General features: G+C 48.1%; 1 protein-coding gene across 3 annotated transcripts in view; it reads right to left on the bottom strand.

Annotated features, from left to right (window-relative positions):
- Positions 1-22613, bottom strand: part of farp2 (FERM, RhoGEF and pleckstrin domain protein 2) — a 36895-nt gene that overhangs the window by 12606 nt on the left and 1676 nt on the right. For all 3 annotated transcript variants that reach the window (XM_084472762.1, XM_084472763.1, XM_084472764.1), the window contains exons 3-13: positions 12971-13075; positions 11986-12028; positions 11820-11898; positions 11361-11458; positions 11056-11170; positions 8826-8973; positions 8330-8425; positions 8006-8169; positions 5611-5679; positions 5467-5524; positions 4857-5133 (exon numbers count right to left, since the gene is read on the bottom strand). In XM_084472762.1, the coding sequence (XP_084328888.1) occupies positions 4857-5133; positions 5467-5524; positions 5611-5679; positions 8006-8169; positions 8330-8425; positions 8826-8973; positions 11056-11170; positions 11361-11458; positions 11820-11898; positions 11986-12028; positions 12971-13075 (1252 nt within the window). The remainder of the gene's footprint in view (positions 1-4856; positions 5134-5466; positions 5525-5610; positions 5680-8005; positions 8170-8329; positions 8426-8825; positions 8974-11055; positions 11171-11360; positions 11459-11819; positions 11899-11985; positions 12029-12970; positions 13076-22613) is intronic.

Here is a 22613-nt window from a genome sequence, read left to right as displayed (position 1 = left end):
TGCGTTGCTAAGTGGCCCAGGAGGATGACACATGGGGAGGGGGGGTGGAGAGACTTGGCACAGGGCCTGCCACACACACACACACACACACACACACACACACACACACACACACACACACACACACACACACACACACACACACACACACACACACACACACACACACACACACACACACACACACACACACACACACACACACACACACACACACACACACACACGGCCCATAACACTGGGGTCTACGGTTTGGAACAAAAGAGGAAATGTATAATGATTTAACAAGATGGTCGACCCCCCCTCTCCTCCTCTGGATATTCTGGAACGAGGAGCTCCTCTCCTCCAGGAGAACATGAGGAGCTGCTCCTCCTCACCATCTGAAGGAGGAGGAGGAGGAGGAGGACATCGTCTGCTCAAAACATCAAAATGGCCGTCTCAACATCCAGGAAAGGAATTAGGACTGGATGTAGAAATACCTTAACGCTTACCAGATGTTCTTTAAAAGAAGGAATAGTTTCCATTACTTATCTGTGAAATATTGGTCCACTTATATACAGCCTGACTTCTGTTACGTTGTGAGACAATGTTGAGGTTAGCGGTACGCTGGCACCATGTTATGAGCGAGTTATGTTGTGTTATGTGGTATGTTCAAACACTTCTACAACAGTTCTTAAGAATAGAAGAGTTCAAGTAGGGAGAGATGTTCAACTTGGAAAACTTTATATAACATGAAAGTTTGAATCTATACCTACGCTGGATTTTATTTAAATCTACTCTTGAATTGCTGTGACTATCTCATGATTTCTCAGGTTGTGATTTATGGTCTCTTCCAAAAATAATTTTAAGTCGGACCCAAAAGGTACCAAAAAGGGATTCCTTTATTCTTGATAGTAAAACATACAAACAGTAAGTACAGAGTTGTGTTTGTTAGTAGGAGCACAGGCGACTGGGCTGAGTGGCACCGGGGTTAAGTATGGTCACCAGCATGAGTTAAGTGTTGAGTTGGTGTTAAGTATTAAGAGGACTTAAAAAACTGAAATAAAAACACAAGCCTACCCAGAAATAAAAGCCATATACAGTACACACTGGTTAGGCCACTTTAGATCAATCTCGTGGTTTAGAAGCGTGTATAAAACTAAGTGCTGTTTGTACGCCAACACACAGGAATCGTTTCAGGGACGGGAGATTCAAAACGTTGATTGATAAGGGGAATCGGTGCTGGGCCCTTCTTCAAATGACAACCGAGCCCTGATCAATAAGCTGATTATTGCCCGCATGCAACGCTCAGAGAAACGGACGCAGGCAAGCGATTTAACACAGAGTCGGAGGAGGTTCGTGGGGACAGGGACGAAGTTCTTTATCTGAGGCCAGGCACTACCGTGGTCACTTCACATCAGCCAATCAAGAACCTGAGAACACGGCGCAGTATTAAGAGGTCAGGATCACCAGTGGTTACGGTCCGGAGGAATCATGCAGAAAACAATCGCTCAGAATTATTAGAAATGGATTTAGGGAAGGCAGACCGTGTCAAGGGTTCCACACGGTGGTAAGCACTAAGGCATTAGTTTGGATATGTATATATATTTATATATTTTATATACATTTGGATTAAGAAACACTGGTTATGCATGTTAAACGGCTCCAACTTCTATGCATATTATTACGTTTCTAAACTAGGCCACTGAAACTTTATCCTAGCTCGATCACTAAAGGTCAACATGTAGCTAGTTGTGGTTTGGACACTGTTGGTCCTGACAGAAGGCCATACCTCATGCGTCCAGGGACATACATTCAGAGGGTTGTGTGTATAAGGGGCAAACCCATTGGCTTGTTTGGTAGATTCAGCTCAAGACCGAGTCAAGTGGTTCTGTTGAGTCTATTTAGGTCCAGAGGCATTAAAGACCATTAAAACATCTGTTTTAAAAACAAACAAAATCAAGCCCTTTCAAAATCAACCCTGTTATAGTGACATCACACGTTGGAGGGTCCACCCAGATGTATGATGGATAGATCAGTCACACTGGGTCAATCACAATCTGACATCACACCTGGTGTTTAAAACAATGCGTCTTCATCAGACTACAACTTGTGAAACTCCTTGTGACGGCGGACAAGCTGAATATATGGTAGCGGCCAGCAGGTGTCACTAAAACACAAGTGGGCTATTTTCCACCTAAATCCTCGGGAGGTCCGGCTTCATGTAGAGGAGAACTGAAGACCACCTAAGAACATCTACTCTTCTGTCCTGAGCCCAGAGGAGCTACAATACTTTCAGAAACAGTTAAAATATAATAATAATACACTACTACTACTACTACTACTACACTACAAGTGGGGAGATGAGAAATACTTATACAATAGAGATCATACTTATTAGACAAGTGCTATTATAGTGTTATAAGCACTCAAGACGTCAGCCATACTTAACCAGATAATAAACTCAAACTATGTATGCCCGATTGTTTTTCTAAAAAAATGGGACATGGGGGTTTTCAACAAGACAAAGCCAACAGTCATCTTAATGATGTGTTTTGGTTGCTAGGGGCGACCAGGTCCACCAACACCTCCTTAAACCTCTCCACCATACAGGGAAACACTGGACATGAAATCCTTCAGAAATAAAGACGAGACTCCACCAAGTACTGCGTTTAGAGAGAGCAAGGCATCTGAGACGTAAATAAAACTCCTCCTAGAGTCTGGGATTAACGCAAGTGGTTTACGGAGATATAAAAAAATAAGTACCAACATTGGAAGTTTAATCAATAAGGTATGAGATGGATTTGCTGTGTGTTGAAACATGGTTGAACATCACAACACCCACCACCACCACCACCCTGCATCTCAACCTGAAGGCCTCTGGAGCTTCTGACACCGGTGGTATGTAGCTAAGCGCCAGCCAGGTGTTAGGAGAACACGGGCCTGGTAACACCTCACAACACAGTCCTGTCCGTCTCATAACTCACGTCATCGGGGCAGCCAGACGACGAGTCAAAGAAACATTAGTTCACGGTCTCCTTGTATCACCAGCCTTTTCTGACAGTTGCATCAAGTGAATCAAAGACGTGGCCATCTCAGTACGTACGGGAAAGAGAGTGAGACCGGCCCAAGTTCAACAGATACGAAGATCCTAAGGACCCATCACACCAGGGGAACCGTCATCACACCAGGGGAACCTCCATCACACCAGGATGAGACCTCCAACAAACACAACACTATGTAACGGTGACGACCGCAAAACCAAAACCAAGTGCAAGAACACCCCACAAACCATCAATATTCAAGTGCCGTTTCACCCTCAACATCACCAGTACTACAACTCCCACCACACATCCACCACCGCTGTGGGCCTGATGGGCCTGAGGTCAGCTGGCCAGAGACCTTCCGGAACATCTCAATACTTTACCTTACAAGGTTACGTTACAAGAAAATCACCAAGTTTTACATCGGGTGATTGTTTCAATGTGAAAGTGATGTGGCGTACAAATGAATATCATATATGTGAACCTCCTCAACTAGTCTGTCATTGAGGAACCAGACAACGCCGCGTGCGAGATGACTTGTAGCTCTACGTTTGGGGGAGGCGAGGCATGGGTAACCACCGGCAGAGCGGCCGTGATGACACAACGTGTCATCTCAGCTGGGGGGGGGGGGGGGGGGGGGGGGGGGGGGTGATGGAGGGCCCTCTGTGAGGTACATCTTCAAGGACCCCTCTGTGGGTTTCATCAAGAGGGGCCCTCTGTAGGGGCCCTCTGTGTGTTACACCTCCAGGGGCCCTCTGTAATGTTACATCAAGAGGGGCCCTCTGTAGGGGCCCTCTGTGTAGTACATGGGCCCTCTGTGTGTTACACCTCCAGGGGCCCTCTGTAATGTTACATCTCCAGGGGCCCCTCTGTAGGGGCCCTCTGTGTGTTACATCTTCAGGGGCCCGGGACCCGAGGGGTCGGCGAGTGCGAGGGCCTGCAGGTTGTGGCACTGCAGCAGGAAGCTCTCGATGCCGCCCGCGCCGGTCAGCGGGTTGCTGTAGAACAGGCTCTGCTCGGGGGGCAGCCCGCCGTCCGACCCCCAGTCCGACCCCTCCGAGTCGGAGGAGGGGGGCTCGTCGGTGGCGGTCGGGGGGTAGCTGAGCTGCTCCAGCTGCTCCAGCAGGTCGCTGAACTGCACGGCCGAGCTGCTCTCCGAGCGCTCAGAGTACGCCGGGAAGTTGACCAGCGAGCTGGCCTCCGACGGGTTGTCCGAGCCGGGCAGCCGCAGCGAGGTGGCGTCCCCGCCCCCGCCCCCGCCGCCCCCGTACCCGCCGTACCCCCCCACGCCCCCGCCGTACCCCCCCTCCCCCGCCGAGCTCAGCCCCCCCAGGTGGTCCAGCGAGCTGCACTCCGAGCGGTTGTTGACCAGCGAGCTCGTCTCCGACCGCCCCAGCCCGCCGCCGTCGCCGTAGCGCCCGCCCCCCACACTCAGGTCGTCCAGGCTGTACGCAGCGCCGGGGTCGTCCCCGTGGGGGTCCGCCTCCTCACTGTAACCGTAGCGATCGACGCTGTCGTCGTCGTCGGGGCCGCGGCCCCCTAGGGGCCCCTCGAGGGCGTAGGCCTGGAGGGCCCCGCCGCCGTAGAACGAGATCTCGGCGGGGTCATCGTCGATGAACTCCTCGCTGACGCGCAGCGGCGCCGAGCGCATCAGCTCGGCCTCGAAGGCCGCGGGCGTGAGGACGCCCATGCTACGCACCGACACCCCACCTCCCCCTACGCCCGCCCTTCCCCCGGGCCCCGCCCCCCTCCTCCCCCCCTGGTTGCCATTGTGGAGGGGCTGCGATGGGGGGATGCTACTCTCTACCACACACAGCTGGAGGCTAGGGGCACCTTGGAGAGCGCAGTGGGACGAAGGGGAGCCGGCGGCGGCGGCAGCGGCGGTCTGGGCCAGGTCGTCCCTCAGCGGGCTGGGGGGCGTGGTGCCGTGGGTCTGGGGGTGCCGGAGGCGTGGCTCCAGCGCCGGGGGGGGCTGCCCCAGCAGGGGGAGGGGTGGCTGGGGCGACCGCTGCAGGGAGGAGCTGGAGAGGAGGGAGTGCTGGTAGGAGAGAGGCGATGAGGCCGAGCCCATGGGGCCCGGGGCCCGCAGACTGTCGTTGAAGGACAGGTTCTGGAGAGAGGGCGAGGGGGAGAGAGAGAGAGGAAGAGAGGGAGGGAGGGAGAGAGAGGGGAGAACAGATCAATGTATGAGGGTGACATTAGGCAAAAAAGGGACCTCACAATCATTAACTGATTCCCCCCAGCTCTAGGAACAGAGCCTCTGATTGGCTCTAAATGCTCCTCCATTGTAGAATATTTTGACCAATAGGATGACGTTTTTCATATATATATATATATATATATATATTTCACGTTCCCTAGATTAACTCAAAACAAAAAATAATAATAATAAAAATTGATTTAATTTTCCGATCCCAACGGTATTCCCTGTCCCATTCCTCACCAGTTTGGGCATGTCGTAAGCCAGGGACCGAGCAGAACTCCGGATCTTGCTGTTCCTCCTGAAGAGACAAGAAGGAAGTCCGGGTTAGCTCCAAACTAAACAATGAGAGATGGTTCCGGACCGCTCTGCCCCCCAGATCCTCACCTCTGGTAGGGGGTCCGCTTGGTGCTGCTGTCCCTCACGTACTCCACCAGCTGCTTCTGAGTCCGACCACTACAAACGGACCACAGCTTCAGTTGAAGAGAAAAACAACAACTCCCAGGATGCAACAGTTTCATTAGGTATTCACAGTATCTATCCACAGTATCTGTGGATACCTAATGTTATTGTGGGTTGGGTATTATTTATGTAATTAGGGACCGAGCCAAACTTGGCAAGGACCCTATTGAAACCCCCATGATTATTAGGGACCGAGCCAAACTTGGCAAGGACCCTATTGAAACCCTCATGATTATTAGGGACCGAGCCAAACTTGGCAAGGACCCTATTGAAATCCTCGTGTTTCTTCTTATTATTATTTTTCTCCGTCTTCGACTGCATTTTTCCCCCCCTGCACATATTCGAAAACTCATTTTTATTTGGCACATTTTGTGGGACTGGTGAAAAATTTGATATTCTAGCCCTCAAATTCACATTTGCCCCTAGGTGGCGCTATACCAACTATGCCAAAATTTCAACGTTTGCACAAGCATAACTCGTCACCGGTTGGACCTAAACTCATGAAACTTTGCACACATATGCAAATCCTCATAATGAAGAAATTTGCAGATACTAACTTAGCACTTCCGGTAGCCAGATTTCCCGCCATTTTGAATTTAGTTAAAAACAGTAAATTCCCCAAGGATCCCAGGTTTTTCGACTTTGACAAAATTCCTTTGGCACATCTCATCTATGGCCCATTATCTTCAATCTGACATAAGGATTAGTCTGTAGGATAAATTTCAAAGTACCCATGAGCCATTGAGTTCAAAATGGGGTGTGTTTTTCACCCCAAAAATAGTAAATTGCACATATCTACATTAATTGGACTCCTATGGTGTTGGACCTCTCTACTAAAGTTGTTCATAATCAAATTCTGAACAAGAATAAGTCAACAATTTTTCAAATGGGGCGTGGCATCGAAGTGGGCGTGGCCCGTTACTAAAATAGCCACAGTTCATAGACGCAATGTTTGATTTGAGCGGGACCAACTCAATAGCCGTTAGGTACCAAAGTTCTAACTGCTCACCAAAAATTAAGTCGATTTAAAAAACAACATGGCCGCCAGAGGAGGGTCGATCACTCTGCGGACACCGTAATAGTTATGAATATGAAATTCACAGGACACGTGTAAACTGGTGCCTCTAGCTCACATACCAAAATTCGTGTTTCTCATATGTGTAGCGCCCCCTACAGGAACTTTAAAAACCAGCCCCTGCGCCACGTTTCACCAATATGTATGAAACTTGGTAGGCACGTATAAGGTCCCATGACCTACAGAAAAGCCTCTTGGACCCATGCCCCAAACCCCACCGGAAGTCGGCTATTTGCATTTTTAATTTTCACTCTCGGCGGCCATTTTGAAAATTTTCTCACTTTTTTGCCTTGTATTTGAATGAACTCCTCCTAGGGAATTTATTGGATCTGCTTCAAAATTGGTCAGTACAGTCATGAAGTGGTGCTGAACCAAAATCGTGCTATTTGTGACTGTACATTGAAGGGCATGGCCGTGGCGTGCTGTCAAAGTTGGCCATTTTGAATGGAACTCTTTCACTTTTTCGCGTTGTATTTCAACTAACTCCTCCTAGGGAATTTATCGGATCATTGATGTAGGGTTAATGAACATGTAATTCAGTTAAATGTGGTCTTACATGTTAATGTCAAAACAATCAGTAGGACACCACAGGGCACCTCTGCTTCTACAGATTACATAAATTCGCGAATTTTTTTTAAAACTGCGCTTTTTTAAAACTGCGCGCAGTGATGAACGGGACCTCGTGCCGGCTTGCGGCTGCGTCACGTGCCGTCCTAACATGTGCACATCTTGCCAGCACACATGTTACGACGGCACGTGACGCGGCCGCAAGCCGGCGCAAATTTTTTTTAAAACTGCGCGCAGTGATGAACGGGACCTCTTACCGGCTTGCGGCTGCGTCACGTGCGGTCCTAACATGTGCACATCGTGCCAGCACACATGTTAGGACGGCACGTGACGCGGCCGCAAGCCGGCGCGAGGTCCCGTTCATCACTGCGCGCAGTTTTAATTATTATTATTATTAGCTGATACTTTTATTCAGGGGGAGCAGGGCAGAGTCTACAGTACTGCACCTAAATGTTGTATTTGTATATTCCGAACTGCACTACTTGTATGTATGGTAAGGGTTTAAATTTCTGCAAAGGTGCAATATCCCGAATTTCAACTTTGCTGCTATGGTACCTTTTCATTGTTTTAGGTCTTTTTGTTTTAAGATTAAAAACTGTTTTCAGTTGTATATCTTATCCCTGATCTTATGTTTGCATTCTACCTGTACCTGAAGGAGGAGGAGCCAGAAGGAGCTACCTGTATCTGAAGGAGGATCCCCGGCTGAAAAGGATGGCCTTGGTGGGCGGCAGCGGCTGGTCCAGCAGGCGGAAGAAGGAGTGGTGCTCCACGCAGTTCTTCCAGAAGATCTTACACTGGTCCCTGGAGCCCATCAGGAACTCCAGGGTGTCCTGGTGAGGCCCCTGGTGGCCACAGGAGAGGAAGGTGTTACAATATAAACAATAGTTATATAGCCAACTTATAGTCAGTTATATTATCCTAGACCCAAAGATAATGGTAAAATATTATAATCTAGAACTTCAATCCACCTAGCTCTACATCCACCTAGCTCTCAGTACATACATGAACTTCGGGGTGAAGTTTGATCAGGAAGCGTTTCCTCTTGAAGCTCAGCTTTCGGATCTTGGACCAGTTGAAGGTATTGATCCTCGTGTTTCCCTGCAGAAAACACATTGTTACCAGAAAGTATTACTTTGTTAAGGAGGCACAATACTATCCAACATAAAATATAAAAATAACATAAAAGTTATAAAAAAAGTAAAAGTATAAAACTAATAAAATGCATTCATAATATGTTTATTGAGGATTTGATGATAAAATATATGTTTAAGTAATGTATACTTTGTTGTGAATAGTGAAACTGAATAGTGAAAAGTTTATAATCCAATATAATAATTAGATAATTAAAATGTCACGTCGCCAACTTGATTTCATTACCTTGTATAAATCTCATCATGTTTGTCATTATAAAACAGATTTCACGTTATGTATCACCAGCCTGGATAGTGTTATGGTTAGTCCACGACTGGTTGCCATGGTAGCGTGTCTCAGGACGCACCTGGAACACCTGGAGCCCCATGTGGGCTACGGACAGGTTGATCTTGGTGCCCTCCCGGTCCGACGCCGGGTGGAACCGGACTCCGTACATCTCCAGCTTGCGGGCGATTTCCAAAACCTGGAAATCGGATTCCGCTGGAGTCTGTCCACTGGAGAGAGAGAGCCAACACACATGGGAGAGAAGCTTAACACCTTGTTATTTGATCGCTGGCTGTTTTATCTCAACAGATGGGATTGATTTAGAGCAAAACCACTGGGTTGATTTGATTTATTTATTGATTTCATTGAAATTTAAGTGAGTGACGGCAGCAGTGATAAAGTGCAATAGTTCTTGGTTTAAATCAAGGTAAATGACAACTTAGGGAATAAATATAAAAACTTGTTTCTGTTTATTTCCATGACGTCTACATGTGGTTTGTTTTTTATTGAACGGTGAAATTGATTAAAAAACAATCAAATGTTTCTGCAGTGAAAACAGACACTTTCCATATGCCTATGTCCACAGAAAGATTATCAGGCTGTGTTTAATTCCAGATGAGGAAGAGCAGTACGAAGAATACGGTATAACCGACATTTCAGTTGCGCAACCATTTTCCCGCCATTTCCCGTCTAGCGCTAGCTAGCCGGTATAGCCTGGATCGAAACGTATTCACCAACAGCCTCCTCATCACTGAACAACCATCGTCAGACCATCGGCTCTAAACTTCCTGGACATCTCAAGTGTGCGATTACAAACCGAACAATCTGCCAGCGCCTGGCGATCTGTCCAATCACCACCACATTCTAATTCTGTTTATCCGATCAGCGTCAAAATCTTCTTAGCAACCCCCTCCCCACGGCTGCCCTACTAGCCTGACGGCTAATAGACAAAGGATTACTAGCTGTGCGTCCAACAAGACTTCCCGGGGAACGGATTAGTGTAGCGCTGTGCTGTCGTGAGGTTTCGCTCCCCCACTGGCCACTGTGGGGATCTGCAACGTTACAAAACAAAGAGGCTGTGGGGAAAGTTCTGGAAGGTTGTTGATTAAATGCTGTATTCGATTATTGGAATTTAAGGCCCTAAAATGGCGGCAGGGCATGTAAGGAAGGCTTGTTTAGCTAACACTTCTGACTGTCTGCTAAACTGTTTTTGGTTGACTCAAGCGATTCAACTGCTTGCAGTTGAACCACACAAAAGGGATCTTCCTTGAAACGGTTAAGACATTGGTTTGAATGATCAGATAAGGAATGAAGAGGTTTAGCTACATTCCTGATAAGGGATGAAGAAAATGTAATGTAATAACAATGTAATAAACATGCTATTGTGTATCATGGCATTGTGCTAAATTTAGCACACAACGTGACGTTACCCAATCTACGGCTCATTCAACCATCGATGGAACATTCTCAGAGAGCAACAACATGAATTACAGCACTCGCTCCGAGGAATTCCGACCACAGAGGGCTGGAACGCTGACGGCACAGCAGTGCTGTGTTTCTTTTATTAAAAAGGTCATAGCACAGACAAGAGCAACCGTCAGAATAATTCTGCATTCTTTAAGAATCCACAACGGAAGGGGGTCGCATAAATCTGCATGTACAGCGACTCAGGACTGTAAATGGTTGTGTTTGTGCTGCTCAACACAGAACAAAGACCACAAGATCAAACCCCTGCTGGACGGCGTGTCCAGCAGGGGTTTTGTGTGTGTGTGTGTGTGTGTGTGTGTGTGTGTGTGTGTGTGTGTGTGTGTGTGTGTGTGTGTGTGTGTGTGTGTGTGTGTGTGTGTGTGTGTGTGTGTGTGTGTGTGTGTGTGTGTGTGTGTGGAAAACGACCCAGAGACTTTAGAGAGGTATTGGGGCTAGCGATCTTGGAGATTGAGAGCCACCTGGACGGCCTAGCATGACCCGAAGTCTCTGCATCTCTCACACGACCAAACTCCCATCCAGAGCTACAGCGCTGCACTAGCTCAAACTCTACCTACTACCTTTATACTAGCTAGCTAATTTATCTGCAACTCTAAGTTCACTTCACACACACACAACCCTACTGAGCAACGGACCCTTGTTTTAGAGAGAAAGACAGAGACTGACCAGGAGAAAGGAACTGACAGACCTATAAAGACCAGGAGAGAGAAGACCAGGAGAGAGAGGCCAACAGACCCATAGAGACCGAGAGAGAGGACCAACAGAGAGAGACACACACAGAGACAGTGGATTCAGAACCAAACCCAGCAGAGGTGCAGTGGACTCACAGGTGTCTCCGGTGGAAGTCCATGACACGGTCCTGGACCTTGTCCTGGTACGGCAGCAGGGTGTTCAGCCTCAGGTAGTCCCGGTCCGCCAGCTCGTCGTAGTCTCCGATCTCCGCTGCGGAACAGAAACACCTCGTCATCAAACTCACCTACCCCCAACCCACCACTCCCTTACATCAAACAAAGATACAAACGTATTGATGGTATATAGCCGGTAGATAGACAGTATTGTAAATATACAGTGTACATCCTGTATATAGAGGTTATATAGCCTGTTTATATATGGAGTAAAGACCGGGACGTACACTGAACGAGATGTGAGGCCAGCAGAGCGCCCGTGTTCTCGGTGCACAACAGCCTCCCCTCCATGAGGTCCCTCTTCATCTGCAGGGAGAACAGATACCTGGAGAGAGAGACAGACAGACAGACAGACAGACAGACAGACATTAGCACCTCCAGATTGTACTGGCATTGGCTCCATCTCGACACATTAGGCTAACGAGCATAAGCTACAACCTCGTTCCTGTTACAAGCACCATTGTATGATTACACAAATAAAGAGATTGTGAATAAGAGTCCTCCTGAATAAATGATAGGGTGGTGGTGGAGCTGGTGGTGTGGGTGATGGGGGTGAGGATGGAGATGGGGGGATGGTGGAGATGATGGGGTCATTGGTGATGGTGGTGGTGATGGTTGTGATGGGGCTGGTGCTGGTCGGGATGGGGTGGTGGAGGTGATGGTGGATGGGTTGATGGGAGTCTGACCTGGTGTACTCCTCCTGGATCTGTCCGGGGTCTGGGGGGAAGAACTTGACCGACAGCCTGAAGAGCGTGTTGGCCGGTCCTGGAGGGGGGAGCAACACACAGGGGTTAACCAACAGCCTACCCACAATGCAGTGCAGGGCGGGGGAAGGGGGCAGGTTGGACTTACTTCTGACTTGTCTCACGATGGGCTTGATGGGCTCCAACCACACCTGAGGAAGAGGAAGACGAGGAAGAATGAGCTTCAACACAGAGGTAATGATCAGAATGAGTTTCCCAGAGAGAGCGAGGCAGCCTGTATCAGCCATGACACACACACACACACACACACGCCTTTCTGCTCATTTTGAATACTGCCGCATATGTGGATCTGATTTACATGCATTTAAATATGTTGCTACAAACCACTAAGGCTTTGCAAGGTAAACATGTCTCATGCAGTAACAAACCCTTCGGTCATTCCACGGATAACGCTGAAATAGTTCTAGTGCAGTGGTTTCCAAATGGGTGTATGCGTACCCCTAGGGGTACTTTGGAGTACTGCAGGGGGTACTTTTAAGTGGTTGAAACGTAAATGTGAAAACAAGGAGGAAGGAGAATCTGTGAAAAAGAAAGCGCATCCAGAAACACCAAAATGTCGTCAGTTTCAGGAGGAATACATCTGAATGTGATTCAGCTCTATATGCTGGCGTTGTGCTTCTTTTGTGGGGAGAAATTAGCCAACAGTATAGTTTATTTGTATTTTTATAATTTTTAGAACCACTGTTCTAGTGGATGAGGAGGCCACACGTAACGGTTACGGAATGACCAAGTTATCCTCTGGACAGAAAATATGTGAAGTACTCAGCTTTTTGTAAACGCTGCTTTGGGAAGCATGCAATCCAGCTACAAACAGCCTGACGTAGAGCTTGAGGTCATTGTTGAGAGAATGCACAAACCCTAAATGTAAACAGCAGACCTGAAGTCTGCGTCTCGCTAATCTCTTACCAACGGACCCTGCAGGCCGCAGTGACGCCCCAACACGTCCACATAACTCCAGCTACCTGCCTGGTCTGAGGTCAGTCTGGTCAACATCAGAGCAGAGTCTGACCATTGTGTCAGACTCAACGACAGAGCATCAGACTGCACACACACACACACATGCCTGTACATACCCAGTTCATCTGCGTGTTCTGGAACTCCAGACCAAAGTAGTCGTTCTCAATGAGGTTGCCTCTCTGAAAGACCTCAGACAGCAGAGTCTGACCCAGGGACTTGGTCTGAGGAACAAACAAACAAATCATTATGGTTCCTGTATGGTAGGACACGTTCAAAAGTGTTAAAGAGAGTGGATTATCATGATAATCAACCTAATGGAACTTCCATGCTTGCCAAAAAAAGACAAAAAATATAAATAATAATGATAATCTCCTGTCCATCCATTCAGATTTATAACCTGAACCTTAATTCAAGACTATCTACTAAGGTAAAGGTGAGAGCAGCAAAACATTTATTTATAACAAGTGTAGAACGTTAACACAAGGCCAAACATAACAAAACAAATATGCGCAACTGCATAGGAAATATTATCTACATTCTGGTAAATCACATTACAACACAACAATGTTAAACAGATAATTTACAAATAACACTTTTAAACAAAACAAATGTACATACAGACGCAGACACACTCATTCATGCGTTAGAGTGAGCACTGCCTAGCAACCAAATCCACACAGTGTGTTTGTTTGAAAGATTAACTCATTTAGGCCATGAGTCCATGCCACGCCCATCCCACACCAGAGCAGCAGGCGGTCTGAACCAGGTGGTCTGAACCAGGCAGTGATTCCTCCTTCACCCATTAGTGGTGACATGAACACCTTATAGCATACGATTCAAATCCAGACACTGCAGTGCAAACCTTCCCTTTAGCATCATAGCTCCATGTTATGACTGATTTAGCATCATAGCTCCATGTTATGACTGCTTTAGCATCATAGCTCATTGTTATAACAGCATTAGCGTCATACCTCCATGCTATGACTGCATTAGCATCATAGCCCCATGCTAAGACTGAATTAGCATCATAGCTCCATGCTATGAATGCAGTAGCATCATATGGTATGATTTAATTTGTATCAAGGCCCCATGTTATAACATGGGTAAAATGCAGCCAGACAGGCTACTCCCCCAGTTACACAAAGCACCCCATAAAAATGTTACATCATGTGATTACATAACACAAGATATCCCTGAACTTTGTATGAACCAGATCATGTTTAGCCTAGCTCCGAATGCTATGGCTATCCGTCTGCTCCCAGTCTACTCTGGGTCAGAGCGCTAGCGGGCCGAGAAGGAAAATCTCTTGTTTGGATGAATTCACCAACTGCTAAAATGTGGCCCGCCCGTCCAAACACGGCCGCGGGGTGGGAACACGCCCGGAAGGCGTCTGGCGTTCACCTTAGCGATGGCCGACGTTTGTTTTTCCTGAAATACGGAGTAATTGCTACGTGCCAGGAACGAGTAGCTCTTGAGGTCGGGAACCGGAGCCTGCGACGTTTTGGGAAAATTATAGACTTTCACATCTGGTTGTAATGCTAAATTGTATTTTAAAGGCCTTGTAAAAAACGTTGCTTTTGCCTATGGGAGCGTGAAGTACAGTATTACAGCGCCACAAAAGGAAAGATATGTACTGCCCAATGCCCGTGGTCTTTGGTTTTAATTATTAGGCCAGTACAGCCAAGGGGAATAGCATGGGCCTGCAGCGATACATACACACACTGGAGGACACTCATCGGACACAAAGAGCTCTGGTTCTGAACCATGGAGCAACGCTTAGTGGGAGCTGTGGTGGAGATCTGTGGGAGAACCCACTTCAGAAGGTGGTTTGGAACACAGATGGATGAATCAATCTGTCTCTGGCCTTCTCACAGGTCAAGCTTTAGGCTACCCAGCCTGGAATCAGAGATGCTCTCAGATACACCATGGACACGGCCTGGCCCTCTCTCAGACAATACGTTCCACCAGGGGATAGATAGATAGATAGATAGCTAGTCCTTTATTAATCCCCCTTAGGAGAAATTCACAAGTGACCAGCAGTACAGTGGGAAAAGAGTGCGAAAACAAGAGTATATATACAAATACATTTACCAATTTGAAATAAAATATAATAAAAAAACGATTAGAATAAGATGAAAAACATACTATATACATGTATCTATAGATACGATAATGTTGCATCAGAGAGAGGTGGTTGTAACTCATTCCCATTGATGCCCCTATTAATTCATTTTTCAAACCCTTTTAAGCGAGAGCCACGAAGAACTGCCCCCTCAGCCTCTGAGCACTACGTCATTAAGAGGAGAGACTTACAGTTAATTAACCAAATTAACATCTATGTCCACACTTTATGGTGTCATGTTTTCAGTCAGTGGTTCCATCAGTTGTCAGAGCGAAGTGAAGGTGATTGGTCGACTGAGAGTTGCGTGGTCTGATGACGGGTCGTTATCAACCAACGTGAAGCGTGGGTTCAAACTGTCACTAGGTCAACTGAGCGGTTCTGTGGAGCGTGGCCCGGTAGCCCCCCCCCCCCCCCCCCCAGTCCCAGACCCTGCCCTCCAAGGTTTGAACAGACCGACCCCGGGACAGGAGGGCGGCGGCGGGACACGGTGACTCCTGTCCCGGTCACCAGGGGAAGTGTTCTCCACAGGTCCTGCCTGGTGTTACTCATTAACCCCAACAAGGACTCATTACCCAAACAAGGACCGCCATTCAACACGCTCCGGCGCATGGTTAAACTTACAACAAAACAAATGACCAACAACCCCCGACACTACCCCTCTATCAGGAGAGAGTGGTTTAGTCTATGCTATACAGTATATCTATCCAGGAGTTATTCTAAATTATCTATCTCTATCCAGAAGGAGAGAGGTTTTAGTCTACTACATTATATGTATATACATATATATTATATGTTTCCAGGAATGTTTGTTTATTCTACATTATCTATATATCCATCAATCTATATACTGTATACACACATATATATCTATATCTCCATCTATCTATATCTAGAAGGAGAGATGGTTTTGGCTTATATTTTCTCTTCTATAAGCACGATGGTTTCATTCTACCCAAAGTGAAAACTGGTCCCAGACATGTTATTCGTGTTCATGGCGTGTTAGCCGTGTTCCAGTTGAACACCACAATATAATACGTTCCTTTATCCACCAGGTCCGATCTGAGTGGAATTCCCCCTCAGAAAACACACAACTTTAACTGGTTCTTCAGCTGGCATGACCAGCGTGTCAAACCAGTCTGCAGCAGATGTCTAAATCATGTGCTCCGACCGACGTCACACAGAGAGAGGTCCCAAAGCGACAGAGCTTCTTGTCTGACTTCACAACAGCGACACAGCAGGAGAGCTCAAGGGCTCGAACAACAACAACCTATAAACTTATACACGACCAAACCCAACCCAGGCCTGTGACATTTGGGATCCTAAAATAGGAGCCGCCGGTAACCAACAGCCGACGTAGACAAAGACAGGGCCGGAATAAGGGCTGGCTTTGTGTACACATGAACAGAACTTTAACCCCATCCTGCACAGAGAGAACAGCCTTCAGATAGCACACTGCTAACCCGGGGGAGCTAGCATACACGTCAAGTACAGACTAGACTGGCGGGTTTAAGGTTGTTAAAACTGAATTATTGTTACGATTGCTGTTAATAAATCTGTTCCTTCTTACTCTGCTTCAAAGTGGTGTTCAATTGACTTATTATTCATTTATCACAATCACAGCCACTTTAGTGGATTCAGATGCAGAAAAATGAAGGAGGTGCTGTGCTCAAGGACTGGGGAATCAAACCCTGTAGCTTGGACTGGGAAGTGAACACCCCAGCCACCACACTACCCAGGCCTGTGCGTCTTTGAATCGAATAATAACATACTGGGGAATCGATATTCTCAGACACTTACCATCGAGTTATTAATCAGACACTTTGATACAAAGCGATGTACCGTGAATTCTGATCAAACTGATTTGTTTGTGCGTAGGTGCGTGCGTGTGTATGTGTGTGCGTGCGTGCGTTCATTTGTGCACAGCCAACGCAAGCTTGATAATAGCCCAGTGGAGGAACTCTTCTACTTTAGACACGGGTCACCAGGTCAGTGAATCACACCCAGCCAACAAGCAGACTCTCCTGCAGAAACATCTGTTTCCCATAATCCAGGGAGGGAGGAGGGGGGAGGGAGGCGGGGGAGAGTCGGGGGAGGCGGGAGTGTGCTTAGGATAAAGGTCTCTGAGAACGCCTTTGAACTCTTCGTATCGGTCTTCACTGGTCTAGGAGCAGAGATGGTTTAACCTCACTGTAAAGGACATCTGGGTAAATAAAGGGTCAATAAAGTGTTTTGTTTGAACGACTCAAACAGCCGAACAGGTTGAACCACCCCCCCCAGCAGGTAGCTGTGATCCCGGGTGAGTTTCGCGGGACAGGTTAGAGCCGCGTCACCGGCTCACCGTGGAGGTAACCCCCGTGGAGGGGGTGGGGGGGGCTGGGTGGCGGTGTGTTGGGGCTTGTTGGGTCTGAGCTTTTCCCTTTCACACACTCGAGCGTGTCGCCACGCCCCAGAGGAGCTTTACAATACGGGGCGGTCGCACCGGCCGGGGTGGAACCAACCGGTAGCGACCGGTACTGCTGGGACACATGTTTACGTTTCAGACCTGGAAGTTGAAAACGACCAGTGTTACAATACGCTTTTTTATAGTGTAACCAAACAATATTGCAAAACTCAGATTCGCCAAGTTGTGTTGATACTCGTTGATAACAAAAGAAAGACAAGTCAATAAAAGAGAGACTACAGTTAAGAGAATAACATTTTTCTCTATTTTAAGACATATGGCGCTTTTAATTAATGAGCCATTGATAGAGGCCAGTTTATTTCAATCTTGATGGAACAAAGACATCTGAATGTGTATCTGAACAGTGATGACTTATAGTCCTGGTATTGAGGAGTAGAAGATATTTGATTGGGGGTGGACCACCACCACAGTACACACTCACTGAGTGAGTGTGTACTCAGAACCCCTGGACCAGATGTCCAGGGGGTTTGTTTGCAAAAGACAACCCAACCACAATGACACTAATCAGGCCAGAGTTTACCCTTTCACTGCCTTATACCACACCTATACACCACACACACACACACACACACACACACACACACACACACACACACACACACACACACACACACACACACACACACACACACACACACACACACACACACACACACACACACACACACACACACACACACACACACACAAAACCCCTGCTGGACACGCCGTCCAGCAGGGGTTTGATCTGGCCGCACTTTAGAGAGCAGACAGATGGACTCTGAGCTACGGTGGCTGACTCAGGCTGTGCTACTGTACTCCAGATCACTGCTTGAAACCAGTCCGCACGCCAGCAACCAGCCTTCAAAAGGCACAGTTTGTTGTTCTTTGTATTCTAGTCCCTGGTTTGTTGGTTCTGTCCCCTGCTGTGGTCATCAAGTGTGGTCAGACTACTGAACGGGTTTCACCAGCTCCTAGGGACAGTCTAGTTTGAACACCCGGGGACGGAGAATAGTTCAAACTCTTGGGGGAGACAGGCTTGTTTAAACTCTTGTGGGAGGGAAGCTAGTTTAAGCTATTGAGGGAGAGGCTAGCCTTAACTCAACGGGAACCGATACTAGTTTTAGCTCTAGGGCAGCAGAGGCTGGTTTGAAACCCCCTCTCGCTCCCGTTCAAGTTCCTGATCACTGATCCATCATCCAGCTGTCATAAGCAGCCGCTGCCCAGTCCGCTGAACAGTACTGTTCAGCGGACTGGGCAGCGGGCACCGGGCAGCACTGGGCAGCTGGGCACCCGTTATAACTCTTCCACACTTTCCTTCTCCTCTGCTGGTTCCACACGTTTCTTTGTTCAAGATCCATTTCAGAAGGGTAATAATGATGTCAGGAATCTGGAGAAGGTGAGAGGCTCCTCGCCTGACTTCTAACAAAGGAAATGAGAAGTTAAGGTCACGCAAACCCCGCTGTTACTGAACAGTGGATCTCAACATGTTTCCACACATCCCATCATTACTAACCTCTAACACTCTTCCCTCCAGATCCCTTTTCCTCTGCCAACTCACTACAGGTCCACGCAACATGCAACCTTTCATCATTACTCTCACCCAGAGCTATGCACAGTCCTGGATCGACATGGGAAAACAATTACCGTAGCAGTGCTGTGCGTTTGCCAGGATGGGCTTAGAAGGAAGAGCTACTTGACAGTTTACAGGCATGAAGGAATCGAGAGATGAAAGATGGGTAGAATTCCCATGGCTTCCCTTGGTAGAACTAATCCTAAGTGAATAGGACTATTGCAATACACGTTGGATGTCTCTGGTACAACGTGCACAATGTGAAGCTGAGAGCTGTCTATACTGGTGCACTGGTATTCTCTGAATGGCATTAAACACACTTCGTACTTGATTTCTGCGAGATGTTCCATCTCTTCCAAGTAACCATTATCCAATAATGGTAATTATACTAACCTTGTACATCTGCACCAAAATAGAGAAGGTTTTTAGTGACAATTACTAAAAAAAAGTACTTGGAATTTGTTTGTAGCAACTCCAACATTCCTGTATGTTTCGATTGTTCAGAATTTCAGTAACTTTGGGTGAGTTTAGCCACCATGAGACCTGTGAGACGCCTGAGTGGGTCCAGGACGTCTTATCCTCAGAGTGGCATAAAGGGCAAGGCTCTATTTGATCTCTATGAATGGTCTAGATTAAGGCTGGCGTATGACTCATAAACACTCTAGGGAGTGTTCCAGAACAATACCATGTCATGATGGCAAGCAAAGGAATATCTGTCATGTGTCGTAGTGAAGATACAAAAAACAACAAAGCAAAACGATTAAATACTTAAAAATCTATTTTAAAGTCTGTCGAACTCTTTCAAACTTAAGTGTTTGCTGCCCCCCCCCCCCCCCCCCGGCCCCCAATCAAACCCCTGTCTTCCCTGCAGGACGTTGCCCCCCCCTCCTATCAAACCACTCCCTCTCAGCAGGACGCCGACCCCTCCTCTCCGGCCCGTCACGCTGGGGCTATTTATGTGCTTGTTTGCCAACACTGAGCAAAGCTCCCCCTCCCCTTGCCTCCCTACAACCCTTTACTCCCCCCCCTCTCTCTCTCTCTCTCCCCCCTCTCACCCCACCCACTCTCCCCTTACCACACTGCCCCCTCTCTCTCTCCCCCCCACCACCCTCCCCTCTGTACTACCCACTCCCCACCTGGCCCTCCCCTCCTTTCCCCCACAACCCTCATCCCCTAGACCCCCCTATCTCTCTCCCCCTCCACCCTCCCCTCCTTTAAGGGACCGCCTGTAACCCTCCTCTCTCAGCCTGGGTGCAGACCCTCGTCCTGCTCAGTCGGGGGCCAGCCGGCCAGCAGATGGGCCCCAGGTCCTGGATGAAGGCGCTCTGTGTTCCCCCGTCCCCAGACCACAAGGCCAGGCTTTCAGTGGGGGGGTGGGCGGGGCCCATGGAGCAGAGCCACCGAGGCCAGGGTGGGCGGCCCGGGGGCCGTGCCAGCAGTTACCTGCAGCTCATGGGCAGTCACAGTAACAGCCTGGTCTGCTCTCTGATTGGTCAGACTACAGCAGACGTTGGGCCTGATGTCATGCCTCACCTGGCCTTGGAGCTGTTGTGAGCCCTGACTTAAAGTCAGACATACAGGAACAGCTTTCATTTGTACATATGAGGCCCGGTTTTATATTTTTGCATTGCCTTGCTGTACTTTTGCTTTATTTATTTGCATTTTTTTTTTCATCTTTAGCAGAGCGATTGAAACCAAAACAATTTCCATGGCAGTAAGTGGAGATACTGCAGATTTAGCTGTTCCACCACAGCGTAATAAAACCATGCAGCAGAGAAACATCACAGCCACACATTCAGCGCAAGACCAACACTAGAAAGGGGACATCTAAAAAGGAAGCTTTCCATCTTGAAATGTCACACACTTTATAGACACACACACACACTATAGTGCATGAGTTGTATGATGACAAACACACTTCTAACATGCAGCCCTACACTAGAACATTCTGTCGGACCAGTTCAGAGCTTCCCAAATGCACATAACAGAACCCCCCCCTAGACCAGAATCACAGGAGACCCCTTGGAGACCGCCACGGGACCCGGTAGGAGTCTAGGCCTGGATAGGTGACAGCAGAGGGTTGTGCCAGGCGGAGCCGCAACCCTTTAAAACATCCAACACTGTCATTAGGGGCTATTTCTGCATACGGAGAGCAGGATAAAATGACACGCCAGGCCCGGCTGCACACGCTTTCTTAGGACGTGAAGGGCATGTATGGAAAAGGACCAGTCGTCCTTTTCCATACATGCCTTCACAGCCTAACAAAGAGTGTCTGCAGGTTAATTAACCAGAAACCACTCTTAATTCATGCAAGTTGATATGTAAATCGGACATGCAACGGCGATGCTTTTTCCACTCAGACCAACTTGTCTCGGTGTGGTGGTGAAACCAGATGTAAAGGTTCTGCAACACACAGATACGACCGGTCGTAAAATTAGAGAGAGGGCTGAGATCAAACGCGGGAGAGGGAGGGTGAGAGGTAGGGAGGTAGAGGTGGACAAAACCAATGACCCATTGCGACTCCATCTTGGCTTCGGAGGAACAGTGTGCATGTGTCAGCTTCTATTAGGCCCGCAGTCCCAGAGACGGCATATGGTGCAGAAGATTATGAAACATCACGTCTCAGCAGCGCCGCACCCCCCTCCCGCCAGGGCCTGACTTGTTGTGGCTGCCCGGGTAATTAATCCAGCGCAGTTTGAATCATAACGATAAACCATAGGAGACTCCAACCCCCAGCTGCTAATTCTGCTTTGTTCGCGTCTATTAGAGTACATTGTGTTCTTCAGTATCGCCATTAATCCCAGTCCCCAGTCTCAAAGGGCTTCACAGCCCACTTTATACGACACCCCCCCCCCCCCCCCGACACTAAGGACCCCCTAAAGGACCGGGAGAAAACCCCCCCAAACCCAGAGGGGGGAAGCCTTGATGAGGAACCCAGAAGAGGGACCCTCCTACCCGGGACGGTGAGGAGAGCAGTAAATGGTAAATGGACTGTATTTCTACAGTGCTTTACTAACCAGCGTCCACTCAAAAGACTTTACTATATTGCCTAACATTCACCCATTCATGCACACATTCACACACAGACGGTGGTGTCGACCATGCAAGGTGACAACCAGCTCGTCAGGAGCAGCCAGGGTGAGGTGTCTTGCTCAGGGACACCTCAACACTCAGCTAGAAGGAGCAAGGGATCAAACTAGCAACCTTCAGGTTACCAGCCAACCCACTCCACCTCCTGAGCCACACGAGTAGACACATTACAGTGGCACAAACAAGCAAACATTTGTTGTCCAATCACAATCACCACCTTGATTTCATAGCGAGCAGTTGGGCTGCAGAACTCAGAGTAGATCACAGAGCTGCCAACTCTCACAGTTTCACCGTGTGACACACGCTTTTGCCCCCCCACCCGTCAACAATTACACCCGCGGACCCTGCTATAAGGTATGCATTACAAGATTTTACAGAATCTCACTCCGGCCAAAACCCAAAAGTTGGCAGCCCTGAGATCAGGAAGCCCGAACGGGAACGCCGACTTCCTCATTGCTTCCTATTGCCGCAGCCACAAATAAACAAACAGATAACCGGTACAACAGATAGCCGCTTAAAGACCCCGGGAGCCAA

The sequence above is a fragment of the Micromesistius poutassou genome (genome assembly GCF_964030765.1).
Source record: "Micromesistius poutassou genome assembly, chromosome: 9".
NCBI lineage: Eukaryota > Metazoa > Chordata > Actinopteri > Gadiformes > Gadidae > Micromesistius > Micromesistius poutassou.
This window is presented reverse-complemented; position numbering and strand designations above follow the sequence as displayed.